The 17,824-nt window shown below is 37.0% G+C and overlaps 1 protein-coding gene across 8 annotated transcripts; it reads left to right on the top strand.

Annotated features, from left to right (window-relative positions):
• The first annotated feature begins 320 nt into the window (after window positions 1-320).
• Window positions 321-12,317, top strand: LOC136679008 (dynein axonemal light chain 4-like). 8 transcript variants are annotated; one of them, XR_010796513.1, is made up of 6 exons: window positions 2,299-2,359; window positions 3,414-3,492; window positions 4,274-4,413; window positions 4,517-4,600; window positions 9,358-9,406; window positions 10,291-10,427. XR_010796513.1 is itself a non-coding variant. In XM_066657258.1 (5 exons), the coding sequence occupies exons 3-5, from the start codon at window positions 4,320-4,322 to the stop codon at window positions 10,450-10,452; spliced, it is 291 nt and encodes a 96-aa protein (XP_066513355.1). In that variant the 5' UTR covers window positions 407-458; window positions 3,414-3,492; window positions 4,274-4,319; the 3' UTR covers window positions 10,453-12,317. The 8 variants fall into 8 exon arrangements, 4 of the variants coding, with proteins under 4 accessions (XP_066513353.1, XP_066513355.1, XP_066513352.1 ...); XM_066657258.1 differs by lacking the exons at window positions 2,299-2,359; window positions 9,358-9,406 and adding an exon at window positions 407-458 and having other exon boundaries at window positions 4,274-4,364; window positions 10,291-12,317; XR_010796515.1 differs by lacking the exon at window positions 9,358-9,406 and having other exon boundaries at window positions 10,291-10,335.
• Window positions 12,318-17,824: the final 5,507 nt, after the last annotated feature.

Raw genomic sequence — 17,824 nt, 5'->3', positions numbered from 1 at the left:
TTATCACTTTATAGATGTTATATTTGCAGCAGAATTTCACATTGTATTACATTCTAATGATAAACAAACCAGTAGAAATGGTTTAACACATTCTGAATAAATCAAAACAAAAACCAATATAGCAAATAGAAAAAGATCAATCTATTATCTATTATCTCATGAACAGGCAGGCATTTGACACAAGCAACTGCTTAAGTACCCAGGAAAGTACTTAACCCCAGCTTTAATGAAGATTACAATTAGCTTTAATGATTTACAGGTGTTTTAAATCTCTTTTAGTCAAAAGGACTGATCACAAGTCTGCAATATTGACATGATGTGTAAAAGGAGACACGTCGGACCAATACCAGAGCCCGTACAAAAAGATAAATTGAAGTGTGTATAGACAGATGTACAGTCGGCCAAGCAAAATGCAACTAGCAGGTTCCTGGCAGTGACATCAGTTTAACATACTGAAGGTATCAGACTCTACTTCTACTAGTGGATTGAATGTCTGTGGATGTAAATGTTGGGTGAACTGACATGCTGGAAAGCCTTGCAATTGGCTGCAGTGTCCACATGAACTTCCAGAGAATTCTGGGAAATGTATTTTTCTGTATACTTGATCGGTTCTACTCAATGAGTGTTTTTACCTGCACTTAGTAATCTGAAAAATGCACAAAATCAGATTTTGTTTGTAATCTGATCAATGCATTGACATGCACTTGAGTAATTAGCTACAATTTACATTATTCTGGCAATAATCTGATTTCTGCTTAGCACTTTACACTGGACCTCAAGCAATGTGGATTCTCCTATGTTCCTCCAGACTCTGGTACCTTGATTTCCAAAGGAAATGCAAAATTTACTTTCATCAGAGAACATAACTTTGGACCACTCAGCAGCAGTCCAGTCCTTTTTGGAAGTGAGACGCTTCTGACATTGTCTCTTATTCAAGAGTGGCTTGACACAAGGAATGTGACAGCTGAAACCCATATCTTGCATACGTCTGTGCGTGGTGGTTCTTAAAGATTTCAGCTGCAGTCCAGTCTTTGTGAATCTCCCCCACATTTTTGAATGGGTTTTGTTTCACAATCCTCTCCTGGGTGGGGTTATCCCTATTGTTTGTACACTTAATTCTTCCACATATTTTCCTTCCCTTTGCCTCTCTATTAATGTGCTTGGACACAGAGCTCTCTGAACAGCAATGACCTTTTGTGTCTTGTGCTGCTTGTGTAAAGTGTCAATGGTCATCCTTTGGACAACTGTCAAGTCAGCAGTCTTCCCCATGATTGTGTTGCCTTCATAACTAGACTGAGAGACCATTTAAAGGCCTTTGCAGTTGTTTGGAGTTAATTAGCTGATTAGAGTGTAGCACCAGGTGTCTTCAATATTCAATATATTTTCACAATATTCTAATTCTCTGAGATACTAAATTTGGGGTTTTCATGTTTGTCAGTTATAATCATTAAATTAAAAGAAATAAACACTTGAAATATATCAGTTTGTGTGTAATGAATGTGTATAATATACAAGTTTCACTTTTTGAATGGAATTACTGAAATAAATTAACTTTTTCATAATATTCTAATTTTATGACCAGCACGTGTATGGCTCCACTAGCTTTAAAATATCTGCACACTGCTGACTGTAGGTCACTGCTGATTACAACATCCAACTGTTTTAACTTCCTCAAACTGATTTTAAATTCTCAGAGACTGCACACATAAAAAATAAAATATAACTACTTATACACACAACCAACTATGAGATGCAATAATGAGTTGACATTGATATAAAATGATTAGGCTGAAAATGTTGACACTGTGCTGGATTAAAATTTTGAATTAATGTCATTTACAAAGAATAACCAGAGGAAACTGAAAGGAAAATCTGTAAATTGGACATTGAAAAGAAAAGCACTAAAATGTCGCGTTTTGTATAAAATTCAGTTTAAAGACCGGTGGTCCGCACAAAAAAAAACGCTGTGCAAAATCCCAGTGAACCTCCAATATTTCCCTCAGTGGACCAAACCTGGTCTGTTTCTAGCTATAGTCTGATTTATTTGATGTGCGAATTAGTGTCATTTGCCTCCCTAGTTCATAGTACACTACAAAGGTTTTAAAATGATGACAAGTGCTCTCAAATACTGAGTAAGATAGAAGAAGGTGAGACATCTGTGAACAATTCTCTGCTGGTGATAAAATGCACAGATGAGGCGAAAGTATACAAGTCGCCTAGTGCCCTACATAGGGAGCCGTGAGAAATTTGGGATGCGCCTAAAGACGCAGCACAACGCCGGTTGGAGCTTGAGTGTAGGTTGCTAAGATCAAAATGTCTCCATAACAACGTAGCCGCTTTTCAAGGGTTCCGAATTCAAGTAAGTTAAATACGAGTGTAGTGTAGTCCACCAATGTCTTCTGTCTCTGACCACTGTAATGTAAAATAAATAGAACGTATCACCATTAAATTCTGTTAAAACAGCACCAAGTGCCAGCAGACCTAGCTAGCTTGCTTCTGTGGGGAGTTGTGTTATTTTTATTTTGATGCACTGAATTTTAACGCATTGGCATTATACCTCAGTTGACCTCAGTAACAGCTACACGAGCCTGTTATTTGCATTTTTGTTCATATTAAATGTAATCAGATAATCTTCTATGTTTATGCTGATTTTAGCTTATTTTAATCTCTTGTCCTCGTTTTGATTATTAACATAACATACGATCTCCTTATGATCAAACCTTCCGCTACTTTTCTAACCGTCACCTCCCGCCTTTTCAAAATGTATATTCATAATATTTATTCATAATAAAGATAAAGCTTACTATACTGATGATTTATTCTACCTCAATTGCTTAATATGTCAAAATAATAGTGTGTCATAAAAGTAATAATTTAAAAACTCAATTTAATTTATTACAATCTCATTTTAATAATTTGAATATCAGAGTAATGATTTACAATATCTTTGTTTTAGAACGTCATCATATAGAGTATAACTAGGTGCTAAATCATAAATGAGAACATGGCTTTATACTTTTAGGATGTTACTGTTAGTAAAATCTCTTCTAGTAATAGTAAATTTAATTGTATTTACAAACTCAGACATTTCTGTGTTTGGCAAGACTGCAAAAGGGGCATATTTCTAAATGTGCACTGTTCTGGTCAGTCAGCAAATGCATAGGATATCTCTGTTATTCTCATTAATATTGATGTCAGCTTCTCATGACATCTTCTCAACAGCACTCATACAGAAGAGAGAGTCCAATACAGTGTTTGTGTTTAAATGGAAAACAGATTTTTGTATAAAACAAGGTAGCTGTTACGATAATCTTTTCTTGAGCTGCCTTCTTTTCTTGGTCTAAAAGAAAAAACAGTGCTTCTCTATGAATATAATACAATCTGGGGTTCTGATGACAGACATCTTTCTACAGAGCTAAAATGGCGGAAACAGCTGAGAGTAAGAAGGAAGAGGCAGAGTACAAGAGACTCCACAACTTCCCTCTGATTAGGGTGAAGAGTCTTTATGTTTTGCTTTATTATTACGTGTCATTTCATGTAATATATTTTGTCAAGATAAGGGGTAAGGGAGGCGATAGAGTGGCCTAGAGCATCCAAAAAAATCCATGGACACTCTGACTTAGGGAGAATATATCCTCATGAGGCAAAGATCAAGTCAAAGATATAGAGCTTAGGCTTCAGCCAAGAGAGGATGTGGAGGCAAATGGCCATGTTTAGAGAGTAGCCAGGGAATCCCATAATTCTCATTACTGTCTACTCTGAAGACTGCTAGACCTTGACGGAGTGGTAGAGAATAATTAAAAAAAATTGTGACTAAAGAAATTTTGTTAGTTCCAAGCAAAGACAGGAGAAAATTTATCTGATAGGTGTTTTCTCCACTGGCTTTTTTGACTTGTGTGGCTTTGGCTTTGTTTGGGGATGGCCTTGCCTTTGATTAGATAAATCAAAGATAGATAGATAGATAGATTTCATTAATTAATTCATTCATTCATTATCTGTAACCGCTTATCCAGTTCAGGATCACGGTGGGTCCAGAGCCTTCCTGGAATCATTGGGCGCAAGGCAGGAATACACCCTGGAGGGGGCGCCAGTCCTTCACAGGGAAACACGCACACATTAGATAGATTTCAATAAATCTTTAATTTTGCTTTCAAAAACATACATTGTTGAATTAGAATTTTTTTGTTTGTTTGACTGTACTATAAGACAGAGCTTTCTGATGATTGTTAAAATTTTAATAAGCAGTGACAGAGTCTGTTCTAATTTGATCCAGGGAGGTGACTGATGTGGGCGAGAGAGAGAAACATCCTCTTACTCAGATGACAAACACAGTAGTGTCCTCACAGATGACTGATCTGATTAAGGCATGCACTGAAAAATGGAAGCGATACATCTGACTTCTTTAAGTGTGAAGTATGGTGTGACATAACACCAGAATCTGCTCTATTAAAGGTTGTCTTTCTCAGCAGCCTATTCTGTTGCTTTATTATGTTTAACTCTATTTTTGGTTTTACAGCACACAGACATGTCAGAGGAAATGAGGGTGGAGACCATGGAGCTGTGTGTTACAGCATGTGAAAAATTTGCCACCAACAATGAGGTGTGTGCTTTGTGTCATAGTAGCTATTTTACCAGAAATATATCCCATAAAAACACTTTTTTTTTTTTTATTTACAGTTACTTGGAGTAGTCTATCATCAGTCCCCACTTTACCACATCCATCATAGTAGGACCACAACTGACCATATGTTATTTGAATTAGATTAGTGTTGGTACAACAATGACGTTGGTAGTGTGTGTGTGGTGGTTGTATGGTATTTTAAACTGTTAATGTGTCACAGCTAGGGTAAGAATGGTCCAGCATACAAAAATATCCTTCTAGCAGTGTTTAAGTACAGCAAACTGTACCCATGAAAAAAGTTTACTTGATAGAAAATTCTAATAAACTGATTGTATGTTACATTATACACAGGCGTTAATACTTTTTTACTCACTCTGGGGTAAATTTGGGAAATTTAATTACACAAAGATGGGATTGCAATTAATGAAATATTCAAACTGACAATTGTCGTAACCAGAACACAACACAGTAGTTTAATCCCAGCTGCAGCTCATAGTAGTCCATTTAATCAACGAATGAGTGTGTTGATTTGGTAAGATTAAAATTTGCAGTCATAATTTTTATCTATATAAAATAACTGTTCAGTTTTTTTCTGTTATTTTGGGTACATTTTTTGCACCAGTTCTTATGTTTTCATTTACAGCTAAACTATATGTATTAGACAAACTTTCTAATCATTGTATTCAGATGTTTCATTTAGTCCCATTGCCACATGTGTATAACATCAAACATCTAGACATGTAGTGTGACATTACAAAAAGTTTTAAAAGAACTGCTCATCCTAAAGAACTCACTGAATTCAGACATGGTAATGTAATAAAATGCTGCTATTGAATATCCGAATGTGAAAAATCTTCACACCTATATATTCCACAATCTGCTGTGAGTGATATAACTGAACAGTGGAAACATTTTGGAACTACAGCAACTCAGCCATGAAGTGTCAGACTATATATAGTTACTAGTAGGAGTTCAAGACCCACTCTGGCATTAATATCAAAAAGTGCTTTATCTAATGTTTTTCAGTGGCTGTGTGGTCACATGCAAGCCTTATCACAAAACCCAAAGGAGTGGTGTAAAACATTCCACAATGGATCCAGGAGCAATAGAAATGTGTTCTGTGGAGTGAGGAATCGCATTTCACTATTTGGCAGTCTGATGGTCGAGTCTGGGTTTGGTAAATGCCAAGAGAACATTACCTTCCTGACTGCATTGTGCCTGTAAAGATTTATGGAGAAGGAAAATGGTATGAGGCTTTTTTGCACGGGCTGGCCTAAGCTTAATATAACAGTTCAGGCACGTTCCAGCTGACAGTTAGGAGTATAGCACCAGAATCAGAAACAATTAAGTAATTTGGTGTGGTAATATAGCATATTGCAGTGTTGAGCCCCGATAAGCCACCACATAGGAAATTCTTTTACAGCAATAGCCCTACTCCAGTGCACAAATCACGTCCATCAAACCATTGTTAATTGAATTTGGTGTGGACTTCTAGTCTTTGTAGTGGATATGATGAATGTGTATTAATCTCTAATACGAAATTGTGACTTTCTGAAGATGTGATTTGATATACCCAAACTTTAGCTCGTTTCAGAGACATCTCTAACCAAGATCGTAAGGTGAGATAAACCTCCAGAGCAGGCCCGTAAAACCCCCTCCAAAGACCCTTTTTATGACTTAAGGACCCCCAGGGTCAAGGAAAGAATGCAGAGAGACACAGAGACTCAATCTTGATTGAAACCCACAATGCCCTCTTTAAAGGACACCTTTTTAAAGACTGTTAACTCTAAAAGACTCAAACATCCCAAAGTTCTTACATGGAAAACAAGTTGTATATGGGCACAACTGTTTGAAATTAATCCCGTTTTGACAATCAAAATAGGTGGAATTAATTTACATGTGTTTAAAGTCATTTTTGTTTATATGAATTTATGTAGAACCAAGGTAGTCACATACTATGTGTTTAGTTGGTTAATAATTATAAATACTGTTATAAATAATTATATTACTTTGTGTTAACATATAATCTTTTATATTGCAAAGTATTCACTCAGGGATGGTCAAGTCTTTGTCTTGTCAAGTGTCATAAATTCTATGTGATGCCACTCCCAAGGTACAGGAAACAGCCAATCAGGAGCAAGAAAAGCTCCAATTCTCCCTCATTGAGGACGAATCAGGTATTCGGGGCGGGTTTTCTAAACTCTAGTTAAAAACCTGTGGCGCCAAATGACACAAGCTTTTTTCCAGCTTTTGAGCTTTGTAAGGTTTTTCAAACTTTTTGGGCTTCTGCCCCTTTTTCTCCGATGTTCGACTCTTCACTTGAAGGCTCCAGACACTTGGGGCGTTGTCTCTTTTAGCTTTTTCAAGGCTAAAAGAGTAAAATGACCTGAGTTTTGGAAATGACTCTGCAGGCGTCAGACTCATGGCTTTCTTAAACAGTCTTGGACCTTTAAAGCGTGGTCCAGATAGAAACTACAGATTAAGAAGAGCTATAGTTTAACGCTAGCAAAATTTCAACGCCACACCCAGAGCATGAAGGCAACCTTAGACCTCTGACCCTCCAAACGACGACAACGCCACGAAGAGGACTGCTGCACGCACCCTCAGAATGACCTTCTGAGATGTGGAAACCTGCACCGGAGAGACCTGCATGGACGTGCCTCTCTCTCTCTCTCACAAGGCAGCAGATCAGCGACGACGAAGAATCCCCACAGAGACCTTCAGAACACCACCAGCTCCGACGGCTGCGTCTGAAAGCCTCGGGAGAAAATGAACGCCCGCGGTTGCAACCTACAAGGCCCGCGTCTGCAATTCTCCAGGAAGTCGTGCCGGAAGGCACCGTCAGCGTCATGCTCCCCGTTCATCTCCGGATACGTAAGGTCACATGGTTTCATGTCTCTCATGGCTCATGGGTTGGTACTGAAAGTTTGCTGGGATAAACAATAGCCTTTCTTAGAACTTAGGACAATAATTATCATAGAGAAATTCCCTCACATATTAATCTCCCTGTTCCCTCATATATCGCTGTAATCCATTTTATTATATGAATGTCTAATCAATATTCATTATTTGATATTATTATTAATAAACCAGTTGTGTGATAAAACCAATCCTTGGTTATTTGTTTGTGTGTGCACCTTTCTCGTATGGAATTTTAACTTCTAGTTCAGATTCCATTTCAGAGTCAAGAACCCACGGCGGGTCAATGAGCATATTTCATTAATAATAGTTAATTCTAGCTACTTTTGCTGTATAATATGTGAAGATGACCTATTTGTCTAAGTTAAAATTAAGACAGGTACGGACACTACATATTAGTTAATGGCTCCCAAACATGGAGCTTAGCAAAATGAATTAAATAATTAATTATTAATTAAATAATAATGAATTATCATTGACTCCACTATGTAGTGCAAATGCCACAGCAATGTGTGCATACTACTTCCACTACATCTTGTAGGAAGCTCTTATAGCTGCAAATAACCAATTAATATAATAAAAGCACTGGAATTACTTGTAAATGTCTGTGTACTGATTAGGTGTCTTCAAATTTTTTTCCCTGTTTTTCTTTTCTTTTTGCTGGACACCTACCGGGCTGGCCTAGAAGAGGCATTTTTGCTTACTGACTGACTGACTGACTCCTAATTTTGAAACATGCATGTGCGAGTAGGAACTGCCATATTTCACAGAGAGAATTTAAGGTGGCACTACTACACCATCTGTTGTTGATTCAGCCATATTTCACCTTCCAGTTCATGAAATAAATTTGGAACCATTCGGCAGTAACCAAATGTCCTCTTTACCCTGGACAAGTCTTATTTTGGGACCTAAAAATTTTGCTGTCTGCAGGCTTTCCCTTGTCCCATTTCTTGCCATAAGACCTACATTTTTAATTGAAATGTTCACTTTTATGACATTGTTGAAAGAAGAGCAGAAGTGTTCAAGGGGCTAGAGAGTTGAGAGCTGAATCTGGACACACTGCTTCAGCGCTGTAGGTCCACTGTCTGCCGCGGTGAGCAGCTCAGTGTTTTACTGGAGCCTCAAACAGAAATGTGTTGAACATTGTTGAGGTAATATAGTCTCGTCTTTATGTTTGGAGAATGTTTCTGTGACACAGCCTGTTGTTTTCTACTATATATTTAACAAACAGAAAGTCATCTTGTGTGTCCCTATAACAGCACGAATACACGGACGCATCTCAAAGTTACTGACTTTCTGATGAGTAAATTACATCTGCACAGCTTTTGGTTTAACTTTACAAGAAAATGCCAGAACACAAGCGCAAAATGCTACTCAAAATAAAGAAGGCTATGATTTATTTATAGCACCATTTTATCTGTCCGACCCTTAATGTAAGTCAGTACATAAATATCTACTTCCCAGCCATGCCCTGTTCCTTTAACAATATAGATTATTTGGTTGAAAAAATGTTAAGGTGTTTGGTTTTAGAGATATTAAAAAATGTAAATTTTAAAATGTTATCTTGTTCGTTTCTGGTAAATGAGTTGCTTTAGTATCATCTCAACATAGTGCTTCAGTTTTGTAGCTTGGTATGAGCAGAAAATAAGCATTCCATGATCACACATACACTGTCAGCAACTGACAAGATAAATTATTTTTATAGTTTGTTATTAGTGCTGGGCAATATGAGCACAAATCAAATGATTAAATGTACATTTTACCATGATCATGCTTAATTAATGATTATTTTGTTTTGGTATTTCTGACCCTCATAGTTCAGTGACGAGGCTTGTGCTGGAAATATACTTCAGTATTAAATATGGGGTATGTTGCTTGGAGTTTGTTCCTCTCTTGTTTTTTGAGCACTCTTTATATTTGGTGTGTGATTGTGCTTTGGTCACTGAAACTGTTATTTCTCAGTGTTTACATTTGACTTACTTTTTGTTCAGTGTCGTCTTAATTCTAGATAAAACCCAGCACGTCAAAACCACAGACACTGTGTTTTTCTTTAGTACCCGCTGCTCAAGTTGCATGGTCGGCCTTGGCATTTTGGTTGTGGCAGATAGGGGCAGAATCATGTGACTACAGCTTGGTAGTGTGGTTTTAAATGGACAGTAGATGAACACAGTGGGGACATAATAAAATAAAAATAATTGATATAGACATGATTATGTTCTGAATGTTGTTTTTGATTAATTTTCTATTTGCCTAGCCTATTTTTATTATTTGTTATTATTGTAAACAAAGACTCTTTCTTTAGAACCAGTTCTGAGTTTCTTTAGACCTTCCAATAACAAGGGTATATATTTTGGGCGTTCCTGTTTTTGAAACGCCAGAAAAACCTCTGTGACAATGGCTATATGGCTAATGGCGGTCCGGCCTAGTTTCTCTTTGCTCTTTTTTTTTTATAATGTATGCTCAGCAAGTGCCCATTTTTGCCCAATGCCTCTGTTGTTAAAACGCTGATGCATTCAACTATCTGTGTGTGTGTGTGTGTGTGTGTGTGTGTGTGTGTGTGTGGATTCAAGGGGATATCTAAATATATACTGGGATATCATTCAAGTAAATAAGGCTTGACTGATTGATTATTTGTATTTGATTGGTTTATTGAGTTATTCAGTCATTTGCTGGTATTTAGTTGCTTTATTTGCATGTAATTTTCTCTCCTGTTCTCTGTCTCTCTGTATCTCTGTCTTTTCTGTTTTTAGAGTGCAGCTAAGATGATAAAGGAGTCGATGGATAAGAAGTTTGGCAGCTCGTGGCATGTAGTGATAGGAGAGGGCTTCGGCTTTGAGATTGAGCATGAGGTGAAGAATATTCTCTACATGTTCTTTGGAAGTCTGGCAGTGTGTGTTTGGAAGTGCTCCTAACATAATGCACCACACAAACACTCACTGTAAAGCACAAAAACTTTTAGAGATGCATCATAAAATCTGGATCATGGTTAGCACTTCATCAAATGCTGGTCAGATTTTTTGGAGGATGGAGTTTGATATAGATTTTTTTTTATTCACACCCAAAATTTTAATTGAGATCTGAAATGTTTGTTGGTCATGTCATGTGAAATGTCTTACAAAAGAAAAGCTTTAACATTATTTTTAACATATATATGTGCCAAAATCCATTATGATCCTGAAAAATGTTTTCTGTCACTATAACATATTCTTTAGTCAGTGTCATGTTTTCTTTTTATAACTCTCCCATTTTGTTTACATTTGATATACAGCTGACTGGGAACAGCTAACAGTTTTTGTTCACGCTGCTTATAATTTCTTTCTTGATGTTGTTGTATAATTTTTTCATTTTTGGCAGTTTAAAAAACCCTTTTCTGTTAACTATTGCGTTATCATGCGTGTGTGAAAGGGACTCAATTCCAATACTATATGCACACCCCTTATTATGAAATCTGCTACAGTATGGTGCACCTAGAGCCCTAACCACATAAATTAGGGGTACTGCTGGCAGTGAGAGTAGAACTGGAAAACACCTGTAACTCTTGAAAAAAAGATAAAAGAATTTAATAAATGTGACAGGAAAAACAGGCAAAATGGCACATAAATGTTTTTTATAGTCTTAAAAATGTCTTAGGTTCATTCTCAGACAGAGTGTTTTCCAACAAGCTGAAAACTTTGTAAAGTGAAGTTTGCCCCTGCCTTCCGGTCCCAGCCACCTGTAGACAGCAGACAATCATAAATGTAAAATTTCACACAAGAATTATCCTGCCAGTATGGAAGCTCTTTAATGTTCCAATGTGAAAATTGAGAGCTGGGGGAATGTCTTTTTGCTGAGCTGTTTTAGCGCAGGGAGTGGGGGTGGTCAGCGACCGTGTTTTAGCAAACGCAGCGAAAACTCATGTCTTTCTCAAGCCAATTATTCAATAAAAATCCAACTGAACTGCTGTAGTCACAGATTTATTTTTTAATAATTATTTTAAAAATGAACAAAACCATAAAAAAGTACACATGCAGCCTATAGGAGAACACTGGCACCACAGTCAGCCTCATAATCTGAAAGAACATTCTCTACTCTGTGCCATCTGAAGACATAGTTACACACTACAACATCGCAAAAGAGACTGACAAATCTAGCACTTATGCTTGTGGACAGTAACATTTTGGACTGTTGCAATGACACTCTAAAGAAGACTTTCAAAGTGTCAATCCTGAGAGAAAAGCCCCTGAAGCTCTGTACAATATATTTGGGATTAGTTTGCAGTGGAGTTTATGATACTGATCTTATCCTCCAAAATCAGTATTCAGTCAGATTCCAACAGGAATATTCCAACAGGCCTTCCCAGAAGAGGAGCGATGGATACTGCAGAGAAGAGAGGACAAACTCCTGATTAACAGCCTGGAGTACAGACAAAATGTTAGATGGACAATTGTCTACAAACATTTGTTTTTTTACTTTAATTTAAAATCAACAAAGCATTGGTGAAATTAAATGCCTCTATGTGGTGCCACAGAGGTTACAGAAATGCATGTTTTTTCCCTGGTGTAATTTTTCTGGAGAAATAGAACATTTCACGTTTTCTGTCCAACGACTCTCCCTCTCTGCACTGCCAGACCATCTGCATAATCATCTCTGTATCTGGTCAGCTGTCTTCCTCGCTCTGTCTTTCCCCACACCCCCCATCCCCCACCCCCTCTCCAACTGTTCCTCACTCTTCTCCATCTCTTTAATATCTGATACCTGAGAAATGGACCACAGTATATTTTCATTAAAAAGTGTATTTTTCAAGTCTTAATATGTGAATATTTCTTGTACATAATTTATAGTGTTATTGTAAATTTGTAAATTTGTGAATTTGTTTGGACACGTGTAATAAAAATGATATGACTTTTTAACCACTGATACATTGTTTCTCTTTAAAATTTATGTTATATTTGTTGTTAATTACATTCATTCCTGAATTTGAGTAATTAACATTGTAATTTGATCTGGATAAGAGCACTGACCAATTGCTGTAAATGTAAATGTGTGTGACTCTGAGTAGAACATTACAAAATACCTAGTAAAATTTAACCTGAACTTATCCTTAACTTATAAGAGAAACAGGAAACTTTGAATAAAAGCTAAGTAATTTATACCTATGCCTTGTTGTATGTTCATCATGAAATTTCATACAGAGTAAAGTTGGTATTTTCCAATTATGTCAAAACATCAAAGGTAAAAGAGGTAAAAACCCCTTCAGACAATCAAATTCTTACCTTGTTAACATGTCCATATGGTGTTGTTTAGATGCTCAGAGACTTAAAAATAAGCAATGTTGATGCCATGGATGAGTGTTTCCACTTTGAAACTGCAGAGAGCCAAAGAAAATCTCAAATGTAATAATCCAGATAGGCAGGGATGCTTACTTCAAAATGTTAAGGAACAAGTCCTACCATTTTAAAGATTTTTGAGCTTCGGTTTAGTGGACAAGGTGGAAGTGGAGCAGAGATAATAATGCTGAGTTACATTTAAGTGATTTTAACTGAGTTGTAGAAGACCATATTTTTGGCAGTTTTTGTGTCTGTTTTTGCTTAGTTCTGTTAATAATAGTATTACTAGTTACACCTCACCATTTTAGACTTAATATACTCAAATAGACTTGTTTATATTAAGTAATATAATAACTAATGTTTGGGCAAAGGACCATGCCCAAATGTAGCCTCTCCATTATTACACATCCTATCAAACTGTTCCTCTCCCCTCACACACCCAACCACCAACTCCCTCCTTTACAACAAATGCTCAGTCTTATTACTCGTTATAATTGTTAAAACTCTGTCATAATAAAATGGATGCATGTACAAATAAACCATTGGCTTTTATAATTAACATTACATGTCAATCTCAGAAATCACTTGAGCATTGCTATTTGAGATTACTGCAACCCCCTGACAAGGTCTGGGGTGAGTGTGTTGATTTAAGCTTAAAGTAAACATAGTACTAATCGGCAGTGTATTAGCCTACATTAAGGTATAAATGCATTATTAGCTCCATTGCCAGGCTAAATATACAATATAATGTATTGGCTCAGTGTAAAGAGAAACCTGTGGACCCTTAATTTGTATTCTTATAAGGATAGTAGTCTGAACCATCTAACACAAGTCCTTTTGTCAGTGTGTGTGTGTGTGTGTCTGTGTTGGGGGTGGTGTTTGGAATCAGATTTTGTTTACAGAGTATTGCACAGTAATACTGGATGTGGCAATCTGACTCAGAGCATCTGTTTATTGAAAGAAAGGCACACACATTGTGTCAGGTTATTGTGCCCTTTTGGCCTGCCTGCCCACTCTCCCTTTACACACACTAGCAAGTAGGAGTGGGTGATATGGCACGAATTAAAGGCGACATTATCAAATTTAATCAAAAAACACCTTTTATAAAATTTTCAAGACATTTCCTCATCGTTTGCTAGCTCTCCGGATTGCTTGCATTGCACCATTTTAATGTGTTTAAAAAGGCCCAGTGTCTGACACTTGATTTGTTTCTCCAGGTGAGGAGTTTGTGTGTTCTCCCCATTTCCACATTGGTTCCCTAAGAGTGCTCCAGTTTTCTCCTATGGTCAACAAACACACGTTGGTCGGAGGATTGACTACTCAAAGTTGTCTCTAGGTGCAAGCGTGTGAGTGAATGTGTGAGTGTGTGTCACCCTGTGAAGGACCGGCGCCCCCTCCAGGGTGTGTTCTTACCTTGTGCCCAGTGATTATGGGCAGGCTGTTGACCTAACGTGACCCTGAACTGGATAAGCGGTAACAGGCAATGAATGAATATTTAATATTTGATCAGTATATTTATTTCTCCATGGTCACTGTATTTCTTTTGCTGTGTTTAACCTTATCTTTGCACACTCACATAAACACAGGTCCAGCGCTGTGATTAGAAAAACTCAGATTAGGAGAGGGGACAATTCTGAAGTGTCCACGGTCTCTCAAAAATTTATTGTGGTGTGTTATTTCAGAGTATGTTATATGGTAGAAAGCTCTAGATCCCCAAAATCATGTGTTAATGCACTCAAAAGTTATATTTTCATAATATATGCTCTTTAATGTAGCACATATTAATTCATTATTCACTAATTAATTATAGGAGTTTACTCCATCATGTAAGACTGCATTTGTGGGTAGAGTATGGATACGCCAACTGTCTAATATTCTAGGAATACTAATCCCAGTTATGTGCTTTTTTCATGCTGCCTACCTTTACAGCAATAATGTTTTCCTCTCAAGATTTTTGCAGTAGGTTCAGACTCTTTCAGACCTCCTCCTCTGTGGTGCAGTGAACTCTGTGCAGGTGCATTTGTTGTATTATAGATAGAGTTCCTTTGCTTTTAATCTCTGCTGTCTGAAAAATTCATACGCTTACACTGTCTGTACCCTCTGCTCAACTCTACGATGCACACACAGTACACAGCGTACCATCATATCTCCAGCTGGAATTGACATCCTCCTCTTTTCGTTCTCTCTTTGAGCTTTCCCTTTCACAAAGCCTTTAACAAAGCTGTACCCTTTGCCTTCTGGCAAGGGCCAACACTGCGATTATGTGTGGAATCATCAAGTTTCTAATACATGCTCACAGAGGAAGAATTACAGAAAAGAGAACAGAGATAAATATTTCATGGCTTCTTTTGCCAGAGATTTTCTTCATTTAAGGCGGAAGGCGGTGGTTTAGTCATGTTTTCATGTTTTAGAGACCATGATTTGAGTGATTAGTCAAGCTTATTACTGCCAAAGTTATTGGACACAAATGGTGGCTAAATACTGGCATTAATTTAAATAATAATGTGATATAATCAAGCCATAATTTGCCTTTAAATATTTCATGTGTTAGGGCCGGTTGTTCACAATTCTGCACTGAAATTCTCTACATGAATCTCTTTTCAACCTCCAATGGGTTGTCATGGCAATGCTGTGGTCATCAGACCTATAGACACAGATGCCTGTTCCTGACAGTGTTTGCTTGTCTAATTTTCAGAGAGGCACTGACGGGCAGAGAAGTGGGGTTGGATGGGAGCAGTGTTTTTATGTGGCACTGGAAAAAACAAATCAAAGGAAACACATGACAAGAAAGGTACAAAGCAGCCACACATTCAGGAGCAAGTGAACAGGAGAACCACATATATTAAACCACTAAATATCTGACCAGTTAGGAAATATGTATTCATTTATCCTCCCACAGCACACAGCAATTAATTGTAATGCTTTCAATAAACAAGTAATGCATGCAAACTCTCCTATAATTGTAGTAGCTGTTTATATCACACACATGAAAAGCAGTAGCAACATGAAATAAGATTACACTGTAGACATTAAAGGATACTTTTGGTGTTCCTAACCATGCCATATTTGTGGAACTCCTTAAGGAGCCTTTAGGAAGCTTTTTGAAAAGGGTGGTTCTCTGAGAAACTTAAGACAATTTGCATGGTTCTTTTAGAAACTTTTATTTAGCATGTTCTGAAACATTTTAAATATTTTTAATAAATATTTTTAAACTTATTTTGGGTTCAAGGCTCATGTTACAATTACTACTAATCACAGTACACTAAGCCTACAACTATATGAATTCAATGGCAGTTCATTGAATTTGTATGTGTATAGTATTATACATTTGAATATGAATCAATGACAAAAGGAGTTCTTCTTCTAACAACCCCTTTTAGACCCATGACCTTTTTACTTCCTTTGAGTTAATGACTGCCCTCCTGTCCGGTGGGACGCTGATGGAACTCTGTCAGAGGCTCCTGATCAATTGCTTTTGGCTTGCTCACCTGGGGATATTCATTTAAATTTAGTTTTAATTCTCAACTTCTGTAAAGCTGCTTTGTCACACCATCAGGTTGTAAAATAGTGCTATACAAATAAATATGACTTGACTTGACTACTATGAATATGTGAAACACTGTCACTGCAAACACACACAAAATGACAACAGGTACAAGTAAACATATCAGTTCAGACCGACCTAACCTGGGGGAAAGAAGGTGAACAAACAAGATAGATATAGCTGAGTGTGATAGCAGATCTCTCTCTTTTTACAGAGGAACTGTCAGCAGAGAAGAGAGGAGCTAGACAGGTATGTTTAATAACTTTGCAAATCTTCGTCATGACCTTCTGCTTCTGTCATATGGAAGGATATCAGTATGAAAATTCTATGGACAATGTAATATGCAAAATCTGAATGTAATCCTGGGTTTCCACCCTCATACATGCAAATTTGGTCTCAATTCAGTAATTACATTTGCAAGTACGTAGACTTTAATTGATATTTCATTTACATTCATCTCTTGATGTTGCATTGACAGCCTTGTCTGACCACACTGTCAATTGAACACTTTGTCATGGAGTGAAGTATAAAGACATAAGCATAAAAAGTGGCTGTATTTCTTTTTGTCACCTCCTCTGCTAATTTAAGAGCAGCTCCATGTCTTTAGTTAAAGCCTTGTCTGCTGAGCGTGCAATTAGCCTCATCCTCATGGGATGATTGACAAGTAGTCATGAAAATGAAAATGCAGTCGGCTGGGTTTGCATTTTCACATGCATTTTGATACAGACTAAGTGCAGTGGGGCTGATAATTATGAAAAATTGAAAAAGCGCTGGTTCTCTTTTAATGCTGGAATTTTGCTATATTTCTAGTGTGGTGAGTTTAAATGTGTAAAAACTTTTTAATGATCATTTTAACACAGCACTGCGGCCCTAAAATGGACAAGCGGAAAACATGATGGATGAATAAATGAATGAATGAATGGATGAATTAATTAATTTTAACACAGTTGTTGCATAATCAAATGAAACATGTCATGGCATTTTGTATATTACATTTTCATTTTCATTTTGATATATATATGCTTCCATACTGTCAGACAATGTATGTCGGCTTTGGTGTTGCTCTTGGAACAGGTTTAAAAATAGATTGTGCAGATGAAAGTTTAGAACTAGATTTTTAATGACAGTGAAACCATTTGGCTGCCATATTGCCCCCTTTCCATGTAGTAACAGCCTCTACTGTTCTGGGAAGAATTTCAATTAGATGTTGGAACATTGATTTGATGGCATTCTTGAGAAAATTACTGATGTCAATTAATTCATCTCAAACATATTAAATGTTCCATGAATACATCTAATACATCACACACACACACACACTCAGATGTTCCAACAGGTTCCATCATTTCAGAAATGGCAGGTTTACTGGTTTAAACCCCTTTGCCCCTTTATGCCGCTCTAGCAAACTCTTGGAATTAGCATGGTAGGCTCATA

The sequence above is a fragment of the Hoplias malabaricus genome, chromosome Y, assembly GCF_029633855.1.
Source record: "Hoplias malabaricus isolate fHopMal1 chromosome Y, fHopMal1.hap1, whole genome shotgun sequence".
NCBI classification, from domain to species: Eukaryota; Metazoa; Chordata; class Actinopteri; order Characiformes; family Erythrinidae; genus Hoplias; species Hoplias malabaricus.
Note: the sequence above shows the minus strand (reverse complement) of the source record. Positions and strands in the feature narration are given on the sequence as shown.